This window comes from Meleagris gallopavo, chromosome 4 (assembly GCF_000146605.3).
Source record: "Meleagris gallopavo isolate NT-WF06-2002-E0010 breed Aviagen turkey brand Nicholas breeding stock chromosome 4, Turkey_5.1, whole genome shotgun sequence".
NCBI lineage: Eukaryota > Metazoa > Chordata > Aves > Galliformes > Phasianidae > Meleagris > Meleagris gallopavo.
In genome coordinates, this window is record NC_015014.2 from 30,469,069 (window position 1) to 30,494,296 (window position 25,228).

Here is a 25,228-nt window from a genome sequence, read left to right on the forward strand (position 1 = left end):
TTTTTTTAGCTTTAGACAGACGCGTGTGGTGAATTCAGGGTACAAAGAAGTTTTGCAGTAAGAACACGAGATCCTTACACAGTGTGGGACAAGAACTAGAGTAAGGAGAGTGGGAGTATCTCCAGGCATGTTTGGGGTACATCTCTCAGATGAGAGTGACCCTGAAGTCGAAACCTGAAGGAGGCACTGGGGCCCAGGAGCAAGATGACACACCTTAAGCACAAGCAAATGAGCACAAGAAAATGAGAGCTTGCATTAACACAGACTTACAGACTTTCACAATTAGAGAAAGCAAAGGATGAGAAGGGAAAAAAAAAAAAGAAAAAAGGCACAGAACCATGTTCTCGAGATCAACAATGCAAGGGTGACTGAGGTGCAGCTCTCTGTGCTGCCATTCTGGACTGCTATCACTTGATCAAATCACACAGCTTTTGTGCAGCAAAACAAGCCCTTACCATGATTCTCCTGAGTTTCTGCTTTACATGGCAGCAGGGGTTTGAACACACAATTGAAATGCTGCCAGTTATCAGCATCTATCCCCTGGCAGACCTTTGTCATTAAGCAGAGCAGGGACAGGCTCCAGCTCTAACAGCATTAGTGAAGCTCCAGCAGACTTCCAGGGGAACCAGGCTTGCCTCTGTGCAGACACATTTCCCTCTGCACACAGCCGCTCTGGGCTGCTGCAAAAACAGAGCATCCCATCAAACGGGAGGACTGCTTAGGTCTGGTGTGGGGAGAAAGACATTTTTACAGTGGCTGTCCTCCTCTGTCCCCATCCTGTCTCTCTGATTGCAGAATGAAGACAAAGCCCTCAAGTCCCCCCACATGGCAGCTCCCACATGTGCTCACATCTTGGTTTGTCATTTCCCAGTAAGGTCTCTCGCCATAGGACATCACTTCCCACATCACAATGCCATAGCTCCACACATCGCTGGCCGATGTGAATTTGCGGAAGGCGATTGCTTCAGGTGCCGTCCATCGGATGGGGATCTTCCCTCCCTGCAATGAGAAGGGAGAAAAAAAAAAACAGATTGCAGAAGAGGGCAGATAGCATGCAAAAGAGGACAAAACAGCACTCCTTAGAGCACTGAGGGATGTTATTTTCTCTCTGGAAAGAGACATCGAATTTTAAAGTAAATCTGTTTGACAGCATGGGGCCCCTTTCCACATTATCTCAGCCCATAAGCATTTGTAGGCTGCCTACTAATTGGCTGTCCTGAAGGTTTGTTGTTTGAATGCTGTTTGAATGCTGGGACATGTATAGGATCAACATCTCAATTATGTTGCACTGGTTGGTAGGGGAATACAGTTCCTCCATTTCTAAGAGCGAGCGGGGGAGGAACAGACAGCTCTGAAGCTGGGGAAGACTTTGATCTAATGAGAGCTTCATGCAAATTGCTGCGGAAGTAATGCCTTTTTTTCCCCTCAATGCAGTCCCAATCCTGCAGAGAGATATGCACAGTGGGCACAGAAATCTGTGCCCGCAAAGACCTGCCTGCCTGGCCTTGGCTGTGGGACTGAAAACGATGTCACCTCCCACAGATCACTGTGGTTTATCTTTTATTGCATTTATTTTACAAATACTATTACTCTAGCATAGGGAGAGCTGTCAAATGTGCTTTGGTATTTCTTTTTTCCCTTTTTGATTTTAGGAATCAAACTTCAGACCAGCTCTGAGAAAAGGAAGGGGGGAGTTTGGATTAAGAAATACTTTTCTCACTGGGTTTAAAGACTTGTCTCCCTAGATATATATTAAAATATATTTTACTGTGAAGTTCTTTCCTCTCTGTGCTGAGCTGCATGTTGGAAAATCTCTCCGAATGTCCCCTAATGCTGTTTGTTATTAGAAAAAGGTAGAATTTGGAACACATTTAAAAAGCAAATTAGAAAAGTTCCTTCTTCCAATAATTATTTATTCACAGGCTTATCAGTGTGTGCCTTAAGTGAAGGGCCAGATTCTCAGCAGTGCCAATTAGCACACAGCAGCACGTTGCAGTCACAGCAGGGCTGGATGAGAGCCCTTCTGCCCACAGGGAAGCTCTGGTCCAGCAGTGCTCTGAGCCCTATCGTGGGGTTGTGACTGCCAAGAGCTGAAAAGCCTCTCCCAGATAGCAAAATCTTTGCAGGACCGGGGAATGTGACCCAGGGAGCTCCCATCACAATCCCTATGGAAAAATGTGTTAATAAGTAACGTTGGAGTGTGCCAACCTGACACACTGTTGGAGGCTTTCTCCAGGGCCTGGGATGCTGGGGATGGGTGCTGTCCACCCCTCTCTGTGACACTAGGGCCACGTGGCCTCACACAGGTGAACTGATGCCCAGAAGGGATGGTTCTTGCCACAGGCTGGAGCAGTCCTTTCTCAAGTTTGGGAAAATTACTATTGATGAGGAAGGTAGTAAACTCATCTCATTAGCAATAGACATTACGTGCTTGCCAGTTTTAAGAGTTAAACTGTCCAGGATACTACTGTGGATGCCACTCTTGGTCCTTCTGACTTTGGGCATTCACCAAAGATGGCAAAATACAGCTGGGAGTGGAGCAGCTTTACAGAGTTTGTTATTTGACTCTGGTGCCCAACACAAAACATCTAAGTTACGAGACTACCATTAAGTTCTGCTTTATTTGGCCATTCTTGCTTCTAAGGTATAAACTGATCCAATACTGATTAGCTAATCTGATCAATCACTCATGCCTAGTTTAGGGGCTGTGGATTTGTAGAAACCTCTTTGCCAAACAGCCTGACTACCAAAATATGTCAGGAAGCACATTTTTCTTGGACTCAGTCTGTACAGTATTGCCATATGTGGTGCTCAGAGACATGATCTAGCAGTAGGTTCTTAGAGGTAGGGTAGTGTGGTTAGGTTGTGGTTGGACTTGCTGATCTTGAAGGTCTTTTCCAACCTAAGCAAGTCTATGATTACAGAATCACAGAATTGTAGGGGTTGGAAGGGACCTCTAGGGATCATCGAGTCCAACCCCCTGCCAAAGCAGGTTCCCTACAGCAGGTCGCACAAGTAGGTGTCCAGGCAGGTCTTGAATATCTCCAGAGAAGGAGACTCCACAACCTCCCTGGGCAGCCTGTTCCAGTGCTCCGTCACCCTCACCGTGAAGAAGTTCTTACACACATTTGTGCGGAAATTCCTATGCTGCAGCTTATGTCCGTTTCCCTTGTCCTGTCTCCACACACTGCTAAAAACAGTCTGGCCTCACCACTTTGCCCCCCACACCTTAGATATTTATAGACCTGGATCAGGTCCCCTCTCAGTCGTCTTTTCTCAAGGCTAAACAGACCCAGCTCACTTAGCCTTTCTTCATAGGGGAGATGCCCCAGGCCCTTCACCATCTTTGTGGCCCTCCGCTGGACTCTTTCCAAGAGATCCCTGTCTTTTTTGTACTGGGGAGCCCAGAACTGGACACAGTACTCCAGATGAGGCCTTACCAGGGCAGAGTAGAGGGGGAGGATCACCTCCCTCGACCTGCTGACCAAACTGCTGGCTCATGGCCAACCTGTCGTCCACCAGGACACCCAGGTCCCTCTCCGCAGAGCTCCTCTCCAGCAGCTCATCCCCCACCTGTACTGGTGCATGCAATTATTCCTCCCCAGATGAAAGACTCTACACTTGCTTTTGTTAAACCTCATCTGGTTTCTTACTGCCCAGCTCTCCAGCCTGTCCAGGTCTCGCTGAATGGCAGCACAGCCTTCAGGCGTGTCAGCCAATCCTCCCAACTGCGTATCATCAGCAAACTTGCTGAGGGTGGCCACTATCCCCTCATCAAGGTCATTGATGAAGATGTTGAACAAGACTGGACCCAGCACTGACCCTGAGGAACTACACTGGTTACAGGTCTCCAATCGGACTCTGCACCGCCAACGACGACCCTCTGCGCTCTGCCAGTCAGCCAGTTCTCAACCCATCTCACTGTCCACTCATCTATCCCACACTTCCTCAGCTTTGTTACAAGGATGTTGTGGGAGACAGTATCAAACGCTTTGCTGAAATCAAGGTAGACTACATCCACTGTTCAATTCTGTGCTGATTCTATGATATAACTCACCCTGGTAGTGTACGCTGCTTCAGGATCATCTTCGAGGACTCTGGAGAGGCCAAAGTCGGACACCTTGCAGACTAAGTTACTGTTGATGAGGATATTCCTGGCAGCAAGGTCTCTGTGTACGTAACCCATGTCAGACAGGTACTTCATCCCTGATGCGATGCCTCGCAGCATCCCAACCAGCTGAATGACCGTGAACTGCCCATCGTTCTTCTGCAAAGAGAAGGAGACATTTGATCAGATGAAAGTCTCTGCACCCTCAGCATTGCATGTGCACAAATAAAAATGCAAAGGCGAGTCTCTAGGGAAGAAAAACAGGGAAATTAATAATTCATTACTCTCATGCTCTGACCATGAAGCTTTGCAAAGTTTCATTGTTTGGATAAGCATCTCTAGAGACAAAGCTGAGGAAATGTAGTTCTTTTAACTGGAGATCAAGCAGCAAGCTATTTCCAATGGTGACTGATGAAAAGATTGCTTCAGGGAGAGAACATGTATAAAAACACCAGGACGGACTATCTCTGAATCAGCCGACTGAGAGGCGCCAACTTGCTTATAAATCCTACCTGCAAAAGTCCACGTGTCAATATTTGGGGCAGGAGCTATCCCCATGCTACTACACTGCATTTCTAACCATTTCCTCTGTCTTCTCAAGAAGATCTCATGAAAAGCTTTGACATTGCCTGGTTTTTGCCACGATGCAGTAAGGATGTGTCAAGAAGTTTGGCAGGATGAATGAGTCCTTTCCACACAGCACTCTGCTCTTTAGAACAAACACAACATTCTACAGTTTACTGGTATCTGCTTGTATCAGTGCATGAACCATGTCCTTCACGAGGCTGCATAAATACAGACCAAGCAGATAACTGAGCTAATTTTGCCTCCAGACTGCAGTAATGGCTGGACCAGCACCCAGCAAACATTTTTGTTTATATTAACCTTCTGCAAAGAACACAAACTCAAACCCAGCCCCCTGGAGCAAGTCTCTAAGCATTACCTTTAAAAATGTATCCAGAGAACCATTTTCCATGTATTCTGTTACTATCATTACAGGTTTGCCTAGGAAAAAAAAAAAAAAAAAGTGTGCAAGATTAGTAGCAATTTATTAAAAACAACAACAACAACAACAAAAATAAAGTCATTTCAAAATGCTTCTGAATGTGAAGATGTAGCCACGCAATAGTAAATCTAAACTGAGCAGCCACTGGATCCACAGGATGATCACACTTATTGCCCACTTGTACATAGTGACATAGGGGGATCAAGGAAGGGAAGAAAAGGTGACCCCGAATCATGGATGGGGAGCAAATCCTACAGTGTTTAGATGGCTTTTGTGAAAGAGGTTACAAGCTGAACTCTGATAGTCCTGACAGCTGCCCCAGCAGAGCCAAAATGCACATGGCAATACTACAGCCTCCCCACTCTGAATAACTACACGAGCCCAACAGGAGCAACGAGAATGATCTGAAGTATCTATCTGGGTGTGATAACCATCAAGGCCAGGAAAGGATGGGATTACATCCTGTGTAATTCAAGAAATCCCATGTGACCATCCCTGTAAGTACATCTGAAATATGAAAAGGAATATTAATGCTGCAGGACAAAAGCAAATAAGCATAGACCGAGTGGGAGTGGAAATTAGGAGGTTATGTGTACAAGAAGAACAAAGCTATCAATCAGCACCCCAGCACGGGATCAGATGCCCTTTCTCCAGCTCCATGTTGACCTCTGTGTATCCCACTCCTGGTGGATGTGCTGGGACATCCACTGCTCCCTGGCGCTGGCACGGAGCTCATACTCCCTCCTTTGGCTACAGCCCAGAGCGGAGGGCACAGCCTGCCATGGGGCAGATGTTGGGTTAACACCAGTGCTGGGTCTGCATGCAGGGAGGCACCAGCAGCCTGACTGCAATTACAATTTCAGGAAGCTCTTTGCTGTGCCGATTCTTTTTCACCTTCCCTAAATAATAACAAGATCTCTTCCCAAGATGTGTACTGTATTGATTCAGTGAAGTAGTTAGAAGAAAAAAAGGATCAAAACAAAAGTTCTTAACAAAAGACCTGGCCTCCTATTGTTGACAGGAATAATAATGTTTTTCGAAATCCATTTGATTAATTTTCATGCCCGAGTCATTTTAATGGTAATTATATATATAGTTTTTGCTCAGTTTTTATATCTAATTTCTCGCTAGCTTGCCACAGTAGCATAGCAATAATTAATGTGGTGTGCTCCAGCCCTTGTAAATTCAATGAAATCTTATAAGAACATGTAAATTATTTTTTATTTAAATCAATTTGCATTAGCTAGCATGAAGCACAGACAAAAGAAGAGCTGTCAGTTATTTGTAAAGTGCATTATAAGTGTCTTTTGTTGAAACGATCAACGAGAGCTGCCACATGTCATAACACGCACACGGAGGTAAATGCTCTTAAAATCAGTTCATATTCTACCATTAAGACCGATCTTTATCTTCCCACTTTCCCACTATGTTAACCATTTGCCTAATTTACTGTTTAATTATCTACGTAATAAAGATAATTGTGAACTTGTCAATCAGAACTCTTGCCGTTGTGCAGATCCTACCTATGCAGCAAAAGGGACTTGTACTGCTTCCATTCTTTCAGCTCTTATCGCAGCTATTGTCTGAGCTCAGAGCTTGCCAGAAGTATTATTTTTGAAATGAGAGCTGCACCCTGGGGCCAGGAATAATAATATCATGTGTCCCAAACACTGCAAGCCTTGTCTTCAAGGATGGCTGTGCAGAGCTCAATGCACAGAATGGACCCTGTGATTGTGGAGGAAAATCCCACATACATACTCTCTTTTTACACTTAAAAAGCATTCTGGGATTGCATGAACACAGCATGGTAATGTGTGTAGATAGCAGAGCCAGATAGGGAAGCGCTGGCACTGGTGCCAGGAGAACAGTTGCAGCCAGCCACAAGGATGTGAACCTTCAAATGCACGTCTGCTTCTTCCAAAAAAGTTTGCCCCTGCTCTCAACAGTGCAGATTCCCGTTATGTTAGTCTTCAAAAGACACTTGGGTTCTTTTATTTGTTTTGTTTTCAGTGGGGAAAAACAGAGAAGCAGTGAAGTGAAGCTGCTGCTGTTTGACTGTATGTGCGTTGGCAAGGTGTTTCTCTGCATCACTGATGAGTGATTTAAAGTAAAACCTGGGTTCTTTAAGCCACCTGTCATGCAATCTCCACAGAGAGCATGCTGCCATTTCTGATGTGCCCAGTCTAATGAGTTGCTGCAAAGCGACTGCAGGATGGGGCCCTTATCTGTGACACATAAAGGCAGCACTGCAGCGAGACTGGCATCTCATCACCCCACCGCCCCAAGGGACCTCCTGCAGGATTCCACCTTGGGTTTCCATCTGAGAAAATAAAAGAAGATTTTTGCACTTATGTTTCATTATCTGACAGCCGCAGTTTGACACTAATTGTGAAATAAATTAGTCCCATATCCAAGAGCATGGAAATAAGGACACGGCAGAGTAACTTTTAACCAAAGTAAATAAAAAGTAAACACCGGCCCTTTTAATGTGCTGGTCTGATTCTCTGTCAGCAGGGCTCTCTCCCGCTGGTGTTTCGGGGCCATAAAATGCATGCAGATGTCATTCCTACCCATGTACACACTGTCAGAGCAATGAAATGGGATGCTGATGAAAACAGGACTGTTGCCTCTGTAAAGCAGAAATAGTTAAGGGCTTGTCTGCATGGGCACAATGAAGACAATTAATCCAAATTAACTAAAGGTGGGCATTTGAAGTAATTAGTTAAATGGCATTGAGGTTCTGCATGAATATTCTCATTCAGAATTAAGAACGGACTAATTCAGTTTCACTTAATTTACTTCCGAAGTAAATCATGATGCATCAAAGATGTTTTCCACTAAAATTCTGAATCTACGATAGAGCAGCGACTCAATTGCTAAATGGGAAGAGAAGTTAAAAAGTACTCAAAGATAGCATCATAGTCTGGGATTTATAAAGTTGTTTTGGTACATTCAAACTCCATTTGCTCCAAGTCCAATTTAGAAGTTGCTCTGCTCCAGTGAGGAGAAAAAGGGTTCCTGACCCCTCCCTGAAAAGCTGCCACAGTTCATATGGAAAACTTCAGTCTACTTTGGAAGAGGGACTGGAGAAGAGGTGGGCTGAGTAATTGCTGAGTCTCCCCTCCTTGGGCTCAACAAAGACTGAATTAAATAAGCAAATGTGATGTGTAAAGAAGAACAGCTCCAGTAGCACAGATGGAGGAAGAGCTACTTGAGATATAAGCTGGGAGCTAAGGACCTCAGGAGGGAGACAGCACTCCCAAACACCCATCCTGGTTCTGGGATTATATCTTTGCAGAGGAAAGACCTATAGGCACAGACATTAGAGGGCACTGGCCAGAAGAACTCAGGGCACAGAGTCGGCAGAGCCATCCCCTCAGTTTCTAGGGTTCAGACCCCTGCAGGCAGCCAAAGCTGGATCTACTCTATCTTGGATTCCTCAACCTCTGGAAACCTGGGAAAGTGAAGCACTCCTTCCTTCACTGTTTTTTGCCTCATCTTTGAGAAAAGCATCTGAAATCCAGAGCCACCAGTTGTTCAACACAACAGCCAGATCACATGGTTGCACACACTGCCTTCCTCAGCTCCCCTTTGCCATTTATTCCCAGCTCAGTTCCCAGAACAAATCCAGAGCTCCTAAGCTGTAAAGCCCCCAGTGCTACCACAGCCTTCGAATCTGATGGCTCCTTTAAGTAAAACCTGCTTGCTGGGGAGCCACATCCTCTCTCTAAGTGAGAATCCCACCCATCTTCCGAGGCCCTGGCAGCCAGAAAGACTCACACCCATGTCAGCAGCAGCTTTTATGGCTGTGTGAACATCACTCACTTCCTGCCCAATAGCCCTCATCCCTACAGGGCTAGAAATGGGCACTTTCTGTCCAGGAAAGACTGATGTGGTGATGCTCAGCCATTTGCCCTTTCATTCTCCCAACACCATCAAAAGCTTCAGACCTTAACATGCACCCTCGTCCCATATACAGGCCTCTCCATTTATTTGGTTCTTTCCACTTAAAGCACTCAGCTGAGTGTACGGGGTCAGACTATCATATGCTGCTCTGGTGGGGCTCACAAGTGGATGCCCCTCAGATCAGGACACACAACAAGGACATCCTCCTGGGGTAGAACTGTTGCAAAGGCTGTGGCTCTGAGAAAGCACACACGTTGTTGCCAAATTCATCCCCTACTTTTTCTCCCCCACCTTTATAAAATTTATTTGTAAGAGAAACCTATTTTTGCTAATTTTTTTCTTAAAAGTTTAAAATACAATTTCAAAGAAAAAGCAAGAGAAGGCTGTTGACTGCAAATTAAAATCAATTCAGAGGATGATATGATGATACTAACAGGACAGCCAGCCAGTGTCTGCATCTTCTTTGTTGTAGCTCTGAGAAAGAGCTGAATCTGGAGAAGATGCCTTTAGTGAATGATGGTTGGTATTAACAGCAGCCACGTGCCTCAGATACCGGCATTTCAATGGCAGTGGCTAAGTTCCAACGTTACCAGTCATAACAGCAAAAGGGGTTTCCACCATTCACACTTGTGAGGCTAGAGTCTCTCAGGCTAGCTAAAAACTTCCCCAAACACTTGAAATATATTTTTAAATGAAGGAGTTGTTACCCACAAAAGAACCTTTGATGCAAATAACTTAGCCACACTTATTTCTATCTTGCAAATATCGGGCTGAAATAAGGCACACTGTGAAATGCTAGAGAGAACCCATAGGTCTGTTTGTGGGAGGACATGCATGCACACTATCACTCCTCCAGATCCTCTAAAGCTTCCAGTCAGAAGAGCAATGATGCCTCTGCACCCTTCCTGCACTCTCACCTCAGCTAACTTCCACTCTTGCTCACATCCCCTGTGAGCAATCATGAAGTCCCATCATGACCCTCTGCCAGCACTTTGCTTCAGTGGCTTCTCAAAATAAGATGGCTGGAAATCATTTGGTTTGGCTACCCAGTCTTTTGGTAGCAAAATTCTCTACCTTTCCTTGTCAGGAAAATTGCTTCCTACATCTCAGCATTTCTTTACTCTCATTGGAGCTCATATGGTTTCAAAAGTAAAGAAAAAAAGGCAGGAATAGGAAGTGAATCTGCTGTAAGCACTGAGAGGAAGGCTTGGTGTCCGGGCATTCAAAATGGTCCCATATGGCTTCATTCCAAGCAGAGGATGCAACCTAGTTATTTGGAAGGCAGAAGTCATGCAGCACGCTCCACTGGCCCTCAGGCATCCTAACCTTACTCCTGTACCCACCATCTACTCCATCTGCACATGGCCGGGCATGTAATCTCACTTATTAACTTCAGACCTTTGAATGGGGATTTTCCCTTAGCCCATGTGTATTACACCTTAGGAATTAATATTTTTCATCATTTCTGTTCCCAGACCTACTAAATGTTAAATTTCAGGCAAGGGGAGTTTGCTGCTTTTAGAGAAACGATGAAGTGCACACTGACAACTTGAGTTACCCAGTGCTTTGTCCCCTACCTCTCCCATCAGTCAGTGTTCAAAGACAGCAGTCTGCAGCAGTCTGCACCTACTTTTTGTGACAACACCTTCCAGGTGGATGATGTTGGGGTGGTCGAACTGCCCCATGATGCTTGCTTCTCCCAGGAAATCTCGCCTTTGCTTCTCTGTGTAGCCCACCTTCAGGGTTTTGATAGCCACTGGAAACTCGCGTTTTCCCTGCAGTTTCAGCCGTCCACTGCAGACTTCTCCAAATTCACCTTCAGAAAAAAATCAGAAAGTATCACAGTATGCCTAAGGAATGCAGAGCACATATCTGTTTGTAGGATACTGCCTATCTTCTATAGAAAGCTAATCAAAAATACCCAGGGCTGTCCCACAGTTGTGAATACGGAAAGTAGAACATCACAGTGATAAACATCACAAACAGCCAGTGTACCACAAGCCATAAACACAAGAAAACTAGGAAGCTGCAAATCTCAGTCTTTTAGAAAGATAACCAGAGCTGAATGAAACACTTCTGGTGACAGATTTGATCCCACTCTAAACGTGAGCTGTTCCAGTATGTAATTCTAAATTTAAAGAGCTATGCTCCGAATTCCATTGGGCTTTTTCTCATTTCATGATATTTTTGCCTACTAGATGAAAGACTCCTGTCATATCCTGTATCAATGCTCTGTGTAGATAGCTGTAAAACACAAACGAGTTGCTTCTTAACCTTCCTTTGCTAAGTTGAATAGATGGAATGCTGTTACCCTCTTACAGCACCACATATTTTTATGGACTATGCACTCTTTCTGATCTTACAACTACTTCTTTTTTAAAGGTAGCCTAAATGGTTACTTTTCCTGGTGAACAGTAAATTATCTTTAAAAACACAGTATCAGAGGATGCCAGATATTCCTGCTGTTAGAATCCAAACAAACAGCTTAACTTGAGCAGAAATGGAAACTTAGTCTTTTAACCATAGAAATTAAGTGCTTTGGACTTTGATTTGTGCTTGTTTTTGCCCTTCCCCCCTTTTAAAAAAATCTCAGATGAACTTTCAATCTTAATTTTTGCTTCAAGACTGACTTTAATCAACAAGGAGAAAAAGATGAAAGTAGTGCAAAAGAATCTGAACATTAAGTTCTTAATTTCCCTTAGCATTCATAGAAGTAACTCAGCTTGGTCCAAACTTGTCTGTTTTCTGCCATTTTTAACTCAGTCACTGAAATTAAAAATTGCCGACAATGGCAGATTTGTCCCTGGCTTCTACTGAAACAAGGGTACTCTCCACATACCTTGCAGAGTGCCTAACAGCACAAATATTTCACAGCCCTTTTCTGGTTTCTAATGCTATAAACGCCCTCCCTCCACACTGCTAGGGGTCACAAAACACATTTCCATACCAGCTCCAATAACTCTTTCAATGGTTATGCACGAAGCTTCTATTTCCTTGGCAAACTCGTGGACAGCTTGATTAGGGTCCTCGTAGGTGTGGGGATCAATGTAGGTTCTCACACCAGGCAGTTTAACTGCAAACACAAATTGCAGTATTAACAGCACGTGACACAGCAGATGAGGATAATACTCATTCCTATCCCTTGCACTGTCTGCTTTGCCAAAAAACACGGCAGCAGGGAAATCTATTTCTACTGCGAAAATGAACAGATAATGCTTTCTGAATGCTCTCTGAGGATGCCCCACGCTTTGAAACACTGTGCAAGTGAGCGCTTTCAGAAAATGACATTTAGTTTATATGTGACACACATGCATCTTCATCATATTTAGGAAAACCCATGACAGTGGTCAGCTGGGAGGACAAGCAGCTTAAAGTTCCTCTTGGTGCTGAGCAATGGGCTGGTCCAGGGCCTGGTGCAAACCTGTGCCATCGGGAGACCTAGCTTCATGCCGAGCAACTGTTAGAGAATGCCTGGATGACCTTGGGCAGGCAGCTCTGCCTCTGCACACTGCAGTGCCTCATCTGTAATTCTCCCCACTGCAGAGGTTTATAAAGGCTTTGAGGTGTTTGACAGCACTGGAATGAGCCCTGTAAGCCGGTTACAGCCCAAACAAGCAGCCCTCCTGCAGGAAGGGGACTTCAGGAAGAAGAACACAAAATGAGGAATGCTGAGCAGCAACTTGCAAAGCAAGTCAGATGGATGGCAGCTGATGGAGAGCTGCAATAAGTTATGCCCTACCACTCATATATTAACTAATCAATCAGCCACATTATTTCAGATGGAGTTACTGAAATTTAAATGAACAGAATATTTGCAGTACAAAGCCTGTGGGTTGTACCACTGTAAATGTAATCAATACCAGGCTTTCTCTACAGGACTCGAGAGGAAAAAAAGTATTTTCATTATCTTTATTATAAGTTTGTTTTGACAATCATTAAGGCTACTCACATGAAGAAATGCTCATCAGTCTAATAAGACAGCTACATTACACAGTGGCTCTTAATTGATTTGCTTCCTGCTGCCTTCATTACATAGCACTAATGGAAATCTGACTTTTGCTCAAGATACGTTTGCCTTTTCCACCCCAAAAGGCACTTTACTGTTACACATCCACAGATCCCACAACATTTTATTAAGGAAGGCTTTTCAGATGCTGGCTTTGGAGGTACCAAAGGACTAACAGTAATTGCAATATGTACTTTTCAGCATCACCACAGAGGCTCATTTATTCAGACCACCTTACAGTCGTTAATATGGCATTTCTGGAAGCTTCCTAAGAGTAAGAAGTGAACATTAATTCCTCATGTCTTGTAGAGGCATCCAAAGCAAAAAGTAGCTGTGGGGTTCAGTCCTCACAGCCAGCTGTGGGCTGGCTGGAGTGGAGCAAAGGTTTACAACAGGTATTCTGTACAGACACACCCAGAGCACAGACTGAGAGCTGTGACATGCCAGCCAGGCAAAATTAAAAGCATCTTGAGTCACACTGCGTATTCCAGCACCATGAAACAAAACAAAATGGCTGGCTAGGCTGATCCACTGCAAATAGCATTCTGTTTGCTCCATCCTGGAAAAAGAATGTGCAGGCATGATTAGCTGGGCACAAATAACAATTGTTCCAACTCTCACGTGTGCACTCTGTTCTCCGTGCTGCTTGGAGCAGGGGCAGATGGGGAGTTACTGAACAAGAGAATTATCTGGATTCTTTTGTGAATTAACAGCAAAATGATTTCTGAAAAAAAAGCCCTCAGTTGTATTTTTCATTACCTGGCAGAGCAAAAAACACATATATCCATGTTGGAGCTTTACTCACTGTGGCCATTATGAAAATGCATCTTTTCTTCTTCTGGGTCTTGTTTAGCCTTGCTGTAGCCACACCGCCTGGAAAAAAAAAACAAGAACAACAACAAAAAAGAGTGCTTTTGTCTCTGGAATAGCAGAACCCCTCTCATTACCTCAGTTGGGCAAAGCACAAAAACCCAGAGCAGTGACAAATCCAACCTCTCAAGTGGCCGTTCTGCTGCTGTCCCAGTTTTAGCTCATCAAACTACTTGCAATTTCCCTAATGGGATTCAGGGCCCAAGGCCCACTGACTTTCAATTGGACTTGTGCTTCTAAATCCCACAGATGCCTCTGAAAACTCCATTCTGCCATACATCTAATTTAGCTATTATTATGAAGAAAAAAGCAAGAGCAGGAAGGACAATGGAAGGGGAATGAAATGAAACATTAGAATTGCAGAAATGGGATCTCCTAGTCAACAGAGCTCAAACCGCAGCTTTTGCAGGTACCATCCTGTATGTATTGCACTGTCCCTTTACCCACTGTATTTGCACAGAACTAAAAGTTTTTTGGTATTGTAAAAATAGCCTTATGCCAACATAACATGCAAAATGATAGGGCTAAAACAAATGACTATCTGTCAGCTCACTGCCTTCCAGGGTCTGTTATATACTCCTGGTTCTGACTGGGTTTCCTACACACCTCCTACCTTATTCAGGGGAGCTACCATTCATGCAATCCCTTCTGACCAGCAGCAAGACAGATGGAAGGCACACAGTCACTACCTGACCTATCTTACATCTGCATTAGCACCAGGCAGTGCAAGAATGCTGCTGGATCCCACAATAGAGCTGTGAACACAGCCATATGGGTGTCACATCTCCCTCAGGGAACCTACCTGTGGCTGCCCTGCCCTGACTCAACCCTCAGCCTTTGCACTGGTTCTCTAGGGGATGTCACCACACCAGCAGTAAGTGGCTGCTTCAGTGGCATTTCTGAGACCTGCTTCACATCGATAACCACTTTGGAAGCTACAGGCTAACCGCATAGGCAAGGACAACCACTGTATACACACACGTATGTATTTTAAAGTACAGGATGAAGTGTGTAGGATGCATATATATCTGTCATTGTTTTCAAGGACCCGATATAATAACTGGACATAGGAACTGAATCATCCTGAAAGCAAACCACATGGACATGAGACATAGGTACACTGCTTCTAAGAGTGAAAAACCTACAAGCAACGCTCGCAAGCCAGCCAGCACACAGCTGGACAGCTGGCGTTACACCTCCAACAGAAAGCCTCGATTTGCCACTTGAAACTGAGAAACTTGGGAGACTTCTCTTTCATCACCCAGGATTTTGGGACAGGGCATGCACACGCTCCAGCATAACTCACAGCAAGAAGAGTGTATGATTAGCAGAAACAAAACTGCAATTAGGAGGAGGCAGTAATAGGCATCTGCATGAAACATGCCCTCAGCGTGAAGTCCTATTACCGTGAACTGCTGTCTGCCTGGTTGCAAGGGGCCGAGCAGCCTTTTGGCTATAGGATTTTGGCACCAGATTTGTGAAACGATTAAAAACAAAAGCCCGGTAAAAGGATGCAGGCAGGGCTGCTGAGCTAGGTCTGGCAGCACTGGGCCCCAGAGGGCTGAGGAGGGCAAAGAAATATGAGCTATGTGGTTACTGCCAGGAGGACAGCAGGGATGTGGGCTTACCTCTACGAAAGGTAAGATGTGACAAGGTGAGACAGGAAAACAGTAGAGGCAAGTAGAGGGCAGTGGATCGCTACAAGGTGCAAAAATAAGGGGGGAGTGACTAGCAATGCAGGGGCACCGGCACAAAGATGACAAGGCCTATACACAGGGACTAACGCGTAAGCAGGCTACCCATGCAGGGTGCGATTTCAGCCGCAATGACAGAACCACAGCCAGAAGCAGAGACCATTGTGCTCTGAATGCAAAACCAATGATAGAGGCAAAGAACAGCCCAGAGACCCAGGTTGTGGATTATCCCCACTTTGCTCTTGGCATTGCTCTTCTCCTGGATCTAGCAGCAGCAGTGCCATTTCCCATGCCGAGACCCTCACAGTAAGGGCCATTTTAAAGGGTATTTTGGTTCTTATGATCTCTGGGTGAAAATGGATTCTCCTCCTTCATCATGCTGTCTTCTCCTGAAAGTCAAACAACTAAAGACAGAAGTCAGTTCCCACTTCTGGCAATCACAACATTTCAGTTCTGCAGGTTGCCAGAACTATCAGAATCAGCTTTCTGCAGAACTAACTTTCTGCACTGGGGTGTGCACATAAAGGAGAATGTGGTTTTGAGGTGTATATTCAAAAACTCAAAATTCCTCAATTCAACCTTGTTCTATGCACCTAAAGCACATATGCCGACATTGGCTTATATGAAATGCAAAAATTTATTTTGTTCATCTTTTCAAACAAATGTCCTATTTCTTCCTCAGGTTTAGAGTGCTTCATATAAAACATACTTTTCTACCACTACTCTTTTTACTAAATGTATCTCGCTCATCAAGAAGGAGGAGAGAGAGGAACAGGGAATGTGTGACCGCTGATATACAGGGTTCTAAGCACACCATAATGCAAAGCACTGTTCTACCACACAGGGATACACTTAAGGGACCCATGCAAACAAGTTGGCTTTGGCTATACTCTCCATAGAACCAGGCTATGCACATCCCGTCTGAGGCTAAACCTCATTTCTTCCATTCTGGACTTTCAGAAATAAGTTTTCTGACTTTCTTCCCTACCTAAATCCCACAAAAACCTGCTATTTCACATTAAAAATCCTGATTCAGTAAGTGAATCTAACTAGTAAATGAAATTATATAAATATTCTGGTTTTGCAATATGTTTCTTTGATAGAAAAAGCTCCCATTTCTTTGAGAAAATAATCCATTTCTGCATGCGTATTTGCTCTTAATTCTTACTGGAAAAACTGTAAGTCTGAAGTCTCTTGATGAAGATTCATTCTCCAATTTACTATCATTTTACGAAACAGATTTCCTTCATCTTTTCTGAATCACATACAGTGAAAGCAGAAAGATTCTGACACTGCCTCCCACTGTGCTGGAGACACTCAGCCAAAGAGTTAATGGAATTGAGCAGCACACCTGGATCTCAGCTCATTTACTCCTGTTGTGGATTTGTCCCAGTTTCTGTATCTAGAAAACAGATGTCCTCTTTGCATAGCTCTGTGTTTTTCAATAAAAGTATCAGAGGAAAGAAGTGAGACTTCAAATATTCTTCAAGCATCATGTCTTATTTAAAAACTACTTGCAGATTGGCAGGCAGCTCATAAAATATTTATGGAGCAGATTATTAGAGTGAAGTTGTAAAATGATCCCTATATAGGTTTATAAAATATAAAACGAACAGGTAGAAAGATGAAGAATCCAGCTGGGAAACCAATGCCCTCTGCCTCTCATGATGCCAACTAATGGAGAAGAATCCTTCCAGTGTCAAGAAAGGAGGCAGGAGGATGCTTGCTCTCCCTGCTTGAGATTGGGATGCTTGCATCTGACCCAGTACTTCAGAATACCTTTGCTGGGTGGTGTGTGGCTCCTCAGCTGCCTGGAGCACCCCCAAAAGCCACAAAATGCCAAAGGGAAGGAGTTTCCATGTCTCTGTCTCAGGCCACTACTCTGGTTAAAACTCAATGCAAGACAAATCCAGGAGACTGTCTCTAAAACCATCTGGATCTCAAACATTCAAGCCCTGGGTGGTGACATGGCAGTCTTTGTGTACCTTTTTTTTTTTTTAATTTTACAATAAAATGCCAAAGCATTTCAGCACATGGCCAAAGTGTTACTGAAACATGGGGATAATACTTAGTAGTCTTCGATGTGGAAAGGGACCTCACTTTGTCAGGTGCAGCCAATACCATAAAACAGTTTGGGTCCTGAAGCAGCACGCAAACTGCTGTCCCATTCCTGCAGAGATTTATACACGTATTGTCTCTTACAGATGAGACAAATGAACCCGCTGCACTTATCTGAAACAGAAACCCCCACTTGCTTTTCAGGGGTCAGATCTTCACTCAGAAGCATTTATTTTACTGTAAGTCTACTTTAAAGAGTGCACCCAACCCACCTTAAGCTGTCATTTTACAAAAGTTTTGCAAAGACCACAAAATTGCTGTTTACGAGGGGTTAGTGCTCAGTTCAGGCAATTTTTTCGAAGATGTTAAAGCAAAAAGGCTGCATACGTGTTTCAGGGCGGGATAATGTTCCATCCAGAGGAACAAACAAACAGGGCTCTGTCCATCTGGCCAAGATCCTGTCTCCACTGCTTGCATGGAGACTATAGCTAGTAGGGCAGATAGCTTTATGCTGGATAAATGATGCTGATATCGAGAGCTAAAGGCAAAAAGCCTACAGTGATGTTGGTTCACACCCATAATTCACCTTTGTTGCTTGCAAACCTCGAATGTATTTAGTACCACAAAAACATGGAATGTTCAAGGGACTACTGTAAAATGAACATTTTTTCATACTGAGAGTTGCTTCCTATTTTTCTATCCACTTTCCTCTTGCTTTTTTTTGATGAGGTATCTGTAATGAGTTACTTCCATTACACTGGACCAAGCTTTTACCACGAGTAATTTGCAGCAAGACATGTAGCTGGGAATGGCTCAGCTCCTCCTCTACCTACTCTCAAAGACCTATAATTTAGAGTACAAGACTGAAAGAGCAGTAAAAGACTGTGAGATGGCAAGCTATGACCTTCAGTTCAGGTCAAAGACACTTCAGATGACTGGCCCAAGAGGAACCAAGGGCAGGTTCCCTTCCTAAGGGCTGCTTCTCAATTGCTCTCCCCCCTCCACTGTGCAGTCCTGCAGCTGATCTCCGACTAACTTGGATGCCTTACAAAGGAAGTTTTGAAATTCCAGTAGCAGTATTTTTTGCCTTTAGTCTTTCCCTGCCTTTGCACTGATTGACTCTTTGCTTTCCTAAATCACCACAGAAACAATTAAAAATAAACAAGATACTGTTTCCTTCTCTTGCAGGAAGTGATCTCCATAAATCTCTTTAGAAATGTTGTCATGCCTTCCAATGGCACAGTTGATGACATCCGTGCCTTGAAGTCACTTCTCCCATTTCCCCTCCCAAAACAGCAGCCTGTTGCACATCATTCTCTTTGCAGCTTTGGAGGAAACTTGTGGAGGGCATTTTCCAAGTCAGCCAACTGCTCCTTGCACATCTCTCTCTTCAAAACTGTTAATTTCATTTCTGTTCTGTTCATGCTCTGTTCCTCGGAGACATTTCCAATAATTCCATTGCTGCCCCTCTCTTCTTGTGGCCCTAGCTGAGGAAATCTGAAGCACGAACCCCAAAAAGGGATTGCTTGTGTGTTGGTGGTACAGGCATGACAGAAAACAGAAATACCAGGAAGTGTACGGCAGAAATACACACCAGAACAGCATTTTGCAGTCAAACACTGCAAAACAAGCTGAGCAGTTGAGCTTGTTAATGCTGCTCTTAAGCACTCAGAAGTTATGAAAACTGATTTAAAGATACCCTAAAATACTGCACTAAAGGACACAGAAATGGTCCAACTTGGTGACAGCTGTGCTCCACCACCAGAGACCATAAGCCCGCTGACATTATGCAGAGCCTCAGCATCCCCCAGGAAACACAGCAGAGCAGCTTCACACATCTCACCCAGCTATGCTGCAAAACCTTCAGAGCTTAACAAACAAGTTGGGCATCTTGGCACATCGATGATCTCAAGGAGGGATTCAATAGGAGAGATTTTGCAAGACTCCTAGCAGGCTGAGGTTGCAGCTGATTCAGATATCCAAAACACTTTTCCTTCCAGGGAACAACTCAACCCATGTCCAGTCAAACCAAGAGAAATTAAACTCACACTTCCTTTGATGAGTTGGAAAAGAAGAGAGAGTATAAAAGAGCAGAAACTGGTGAGGCAGCCTGGAAAGAGGTGGTGGCAGAACATGGCAGCATGCAGCACACACACCCAACTCCCAGTGCCCGCAGAGATATGCCCAAAGCTGCTAGGACATATCGCTGCAAATAGCACCATGTCATCAGTCCAATCACATACAGCTCGTTCCACTGACATGCACATTACATGCCGTTAAATGCCATAACCTGTACGTACCCACCTGCCCTCCACCCCTATTAGGGGACAAATACCCCACTTTTAGTGACAGAAAACAGAATTTGATGAATTGTCCAGCACGCATGATGTTAAGCTCTGTTATGACACATAACATCTCCAGTGTGTTGTCTGAATCGATCACGGTGTAACGTATCAGATTTTTCCTCTGGGAACCCTGCTTTTGCTGGGGGAACACTCTGCCTTGGGTCATGCTATTTCCAGTTGTTGAGATAGACAAGCTGGATGCAGAGGGCAGATGAGAAAGTGATTTCCAGGGCAATACAAGAAAGGAAGGGAGAGGCAGACTGTGCACAGAAACATGGAGGTGGGACACAAAATAGGAGCCAGCGCAGGAAGGAACACTGACCATATTAGGCTCGGATAGGCAACAGCACGCAGAGAAGAAGCCCACCCACAGCCATGATCGCAGCAACTGAAAAGCAAACAAAAAGGCCCAGGATAAGGAATAATCCCACTGCCCTGGCAATGCCCAAACACATTAGCAACATTATTATACGCCCTTCTTCCCTTCTGTTTTAATTATTATTTGGCTCCGAACACTCTGGGCTGCAAGGATTTCACGGCATGGGCAATTGGTGATAAAAATGCCTTGGAAAAATTAGCTAGATCCCAGTGTTGCAAAACAATTAACCGTGCGCTTCCCATATCTAAGAACCACCATTAGGGTTAATGGGGTCACCCATGTGCTTAAACTTAAACCTTGGAGCAGGCAAAGTGACTATTTCCACAAGCATATGTACAGTACTCATACTATCACCTTTAAAATACAAAGCAGTGGATGACTGCAAGCCCTGCTTTTACAGACCGTTATGCATGTATTCACTCAGTCCTTGTGTTTTGCACGTGCATTATGAATCTGCAGGAGCACAGCCTTATGAGTTGTGTGAGAGCGTTCAGCCCACATCAAGTCAAAGCATGTTGAGCTGAAAGGCACCATGTGCTCACAGCTCACTTTCAGAGGCCAAGCCATTACGTTTATCAGAGTATGTATTTGCCTGGCATCAGCCTGTACCTCAGCAATTGCCCTTCAGCCTTGCCAGAGAACGTGCCATGGACAATTTTCTGTTAGCAAGACCATTAAAGTGATATATCCAAAAAAAGAACATAGGGCAGAAGAAACAACAGGAAGATCTTCAATAGCACACACAAGCACAGGCTCAGCAGTGTAGACCCCAGCTAAAGTCAGACGATGATCTCTCATTATTTCTCCTAAAATCATTGTGTGTTCTTGGAAAAATAAAAATTGTGCCATTCTGAGTTTTAAAGTACACCCTACGATTCCTAAACACATTAAAATAACCTATTTAGACAAAATTAACATTCTGTAACTGCACCATCTTAAATTATGATGCAAAATAACTTCAGGCATGCAATGATTTACAGAATTATATACTGGATTATGTGCTTACTTAAATTAGAACTGGTGAAGAATGGCTCCTAAGCTCCTTTCACATCAACACAACAACTCGCCAGCGTTTTATAAGCAGCAATGTCTTTTTAAAAAAAAAATTAACTATAATTGACAATATTTGGTATTTTTATAATGCCCCAGATTGTGGAGTCATTAATACGGAAGAAGCTCAGCTTTCACTAAATCTCTTGATCCAATTTAACCCTGGATGTCCACGACTCAAAAGCCCCAAAAAGGCCAAAAGGAAGCAATGATTAATTTGTTTTGTGTCAACTCTGCTTTTTAATGGGCTCAACCTCACAAGATGCGAGTGCAGACAGGTCTCTAAAAGATCACTGCAGCTATGCTAACTATAACAACTCCCCAGTTAGCTTACATTTTAGCAAGGAGTCCTTTTCCCCCCTCAGGCATTTTCTAATAGATGCTGTCACCAGTCATTCCCACACTGCTCAGCATGAAAGTTAAGGTTTTTGAAACAACAGTTCAATTAATCGAAAAGCAATGACTTCCATACAGTTAAAAGAACTCAATAGTTTCTGAAACAAAGAAAACTACTCGAGCACCTCATCAGAAACTGAGCTGCTCTGAAATAAAACCTGCTCCCAGGACTGAACCCAGAGTATTTCAAATCCCGTGCTCTTTCAAGGTAGAAAAAACGCTCAAGTGCAAGGGAGGTATGCCTTGATACAGCCTCACTCCTGCACTCCAGTCTCACAGTGCTGTGCTGTGTCACTTTGGGCCAAAATACTCAAAAGTACAACATGAGGAAAAATCTAAAGCTATTAGAAACAAACTAACTTGGTTCAGTTTCCAGTCCCAGGAGAACCTGCAGAGGTAAGTCAATGGAGTACTTAAACCTGAGAGCACAAAGTATTCATTACTGCTCATGTTAAAAGGACATCTTGATTTGGCAAAGATAAAGATATGAGAATTCTGAGGGCAACAGAACTGCACATTAAACTGCAGCAAACCCCTCATGCACCATGCCCTGATGGTCACCCCAGGAAGAGCAGTTTCCCGGTCTTCTCGCACCATGTGGGGATTTTTTTAGTTTAGAAACTGAAGATTTGAAAGTAAATGTTTTCCAGACAAGATCAAATACTGTGACAAGGTAAGAGAGATCACCATGCAGTGAAACACGTCTGGACTTCTTCAAGTTTTAACATCTTTAACCAGCAAGCAGACCTTTACTGGGAAGCGATCGGACTTGAGGACCTCAAAACTACCTGTGTACATGCACTGTCTCCTCCAGCCTTACTGAACCAACCAGCAAACCACAAGGGGAACTTGTGGGGCTGTTCCTCAGCTCCAGCAGATGGTTGGGATCCCTCAGATTTGCTGAAGGTTAACAGATGATGTTTCTGCATAACAAGGCACATTATTGAGAGAACATCTGCAGAGATAAAACCCCTTTTCTGTGAAAGAATGCCGCAGCGTTTACAGGTGCCAGGCTGGCTTTGAATGCTTGGAGCCTTGCGTCCTGGGGAATGGCTGCAGATGGTCAGAGACCAGGCTGGGAAACCCAGGCCTGCAGCATGGCCTCTTAGATCACCGCTGGGAGAGCTGGGCCTGCCAGCATGGCCCAGCTTCTTGGCTCAACCCAACTGCCACTTTCAGCGATCTTGGACAGGCAAAGCTAACAGTTCTCCAGCTCCAGCAAAGGTGACCCCACTCATGCTCATGTGGTTTGCAAGCACAAGCGTCCAGAGAATGAACTTTTAATAAACTTGTGCTAGGAGTACTGAACACCCCTGGCACTGTTTCAAACCCTGAGCTATGTGTTTTGTTAATGAAATATATAAGATAGGCCTCACGACTGCGCCTTCAATGAATGTAATTAATTTACCACAGGTCTGCAGATGACCCAGACAGCATTTGGAATTAAACTAAATTTCTAGTGGCGAGATGCATCTCAGCAAGACTGCCATAGTGAGCTGAGGCTTATAAAAATTGTAAGTTGAAGACTTGGAGTCAGGATAAATGACAGCCTCATCCGCTGCTTTCAATAAGTTGCTCTAATGGGATGTTCTTTAGAGGTTTTGTGATTAGAAACCGCAATATTTGAGGATTTCTGGGAAGATTTTTCTAATCCTTCCTGCAGCCTTGAGCAATGTCCATGATCGCTCCCTGCATCTCCAGTCAGAATGTCAGCTCTGCACCAAGCACCTCCAGACTCAACGTGCTTGCTTCAGTCACCAGAGAAGCACCATTACTCACTGCCAACTGCAGAGAGTATATTTATACTTAGCCCAGGCACATATAATGTTTAAAGAGTCACCTCCTCTTTGTGTTCCTACTGAGCTATGTGTAGTTCACATGTTAAGGCATGTCTCTTAGTGACAGACAGAAACTGAGAATGCAGAAGCCCAAGCAGGCAGTATATACAGAATCACTATGGGAAAAGAGAGCAACACTTCAAAGAAAAGGAGGCACACTTGGAAACATCCCTTGCATTATACTCTGAAGCCACAGAAAGTGCAGATAAGCTTTCCTGCAGATAAGAGCCCAAGTGCTGCAACATGGTGTGCATCAAAGAGAGATCACACTTCCTACATCTAGTGTCCAAAGGAGAATGGAATATTCACATATTCAGAGGAGCAGTGGGACAACAGCCTGATTTTCTTCTTCATCCTCTACCCACCCCACAGCCAAGAGAGACACTATAAAACTCAACTTCAAAACAAGCACATACAGGGCTTTCATCAGCGCTTGGCAGCAACTTGGAGCTGCTACCACAGAAGTCAAACTGCATTTTTAGCTTGAAAGGTATCCCAGTTCTCTTGTCCAAGTGGAAAAAGGACTTCCACAATGCCATCAAATGCATCATCTGGATGAGGAGCTTTTGCTGTACTCTCCCACATTTCCCTGATCAGACAGAGCTTATGCCAATCAGTTTTCTGTTTGTGGTGGTTCTTCTGTCCATTCACTCAGCTATTACTGGAATTTGTACATTCTTGGAGCTTAATTTCTGATCAAGCCAAGGTCATCTGAAAGCAGATTAGCCTGGATCCCTAAGTCCTTCTCTAAACTGCAGCAACTTAGACTGGCTTGCTGTGTGTTTGTACAGAAGTACTAAGCCCACAGGTGTTCAGAAGGAAAAAGAAATAAGGTATTGGAGCAGGCAAAGTGGCAAAACTGATCTAGGTAGTTTACAGGCAAAACATTAGATGTAAGGACTATGGGCAGCAGATTTCCACACCAGCTCTGGGATGGCGGACCTGTGGAGAAAGGCAAGTACCAGAGCGCTTCTTTTTTGGAGAGGTAACCTGAGCAACAATGCTGCTAACACTCCTCTCCTGCAAAAGGTAGGAATAAAGAGCAAAGAGGCTCCTAATGTGATGGAGATAGTAAAAACGCTAACCCAAATGCAGGTGGCACTACACCCTGCCTCCTCTTGGTAGATAGGAATTTTGAATTGTCAAGAGCAATAGTTTCTTCAGCAAAATCCTTCCTGTTGCCATTACAGGGGATATTTGGCAACAGGCACTATCAATAAAATGGTTACAAATCATGAGAGTCCTGTAGGAAGAAGGAAGAATAGGCAGGAACGTAGAGATAAAAATCCTCTTTAAAGTCGCAACTAACAAAAACTGTGACTCATGCCGGAAAAATTTTCTCTATGAAAAATGTTATGTACGACCTGTCTCCTGTTTCCTATGGAAATATTGAAGAAGTGAACTATTTTAAGCCCTGACACATCTTCGAAAAAGATGTGGCGGGTCAGGAGGGGGCTGTGGAAAAATTCATTTTGACCTTCCACATCACAGAAGGCTGCACATGCTGGCTTGGGACCTGGGATACACACCACAGTCCTCTCAACCTCTCTACTCTATGAAAGTCACTTTTTA

General features: G+C 44.1%; 1 protein-coding gene across 9 annotated transcripts in view; it reads right to left on the minus strand.

Annotated features, from left to right (window-relative positions):
* The window catches only part of EPHA5 (EPH receptor A5), a 184,616-nt gene that overhangs the window by 19,313 nt on the left and 140,075 nt on the right, over positions 1-25,228 (minus strand). For 7 of the 9 annotated variants that reach the window (XM_019614695.2, XM_010709893.3, XM_019614692.2 and 4 more), the window contains 7 exons: positions 20,316-20,381; positions 13,832-13,899; positions 11,968-12,093; positions 10,651-10,836; positions 5,052-5,113; positions 4,058-4,267; positions 850-999 (listed from right to left, as the gene is read on the minus strand). In XM_019614695.2, the coding sequence (XP_019470240.1) occupies positions 850-999; positions 4,058-4,267; positions 5,052-5,113; positions 10,651-10,836; positions 11,968-12,093; positions 13,832-13,899; positions 20,316-20,381 (868 nt within the window). The remainder of the gene's footprint in view (positions 1-849; positions 1,000-4,057; positions 4,268-5,051; positions 5,114-10,650; positions 10,837-11,967; positions 12,094-13,831; positions 13,900-20,315; positions 20,382-25,228) is intronic. The other 2 variants (XM_031553074.1, XM_019614693.2) reach the window with 1 other exon arrangement.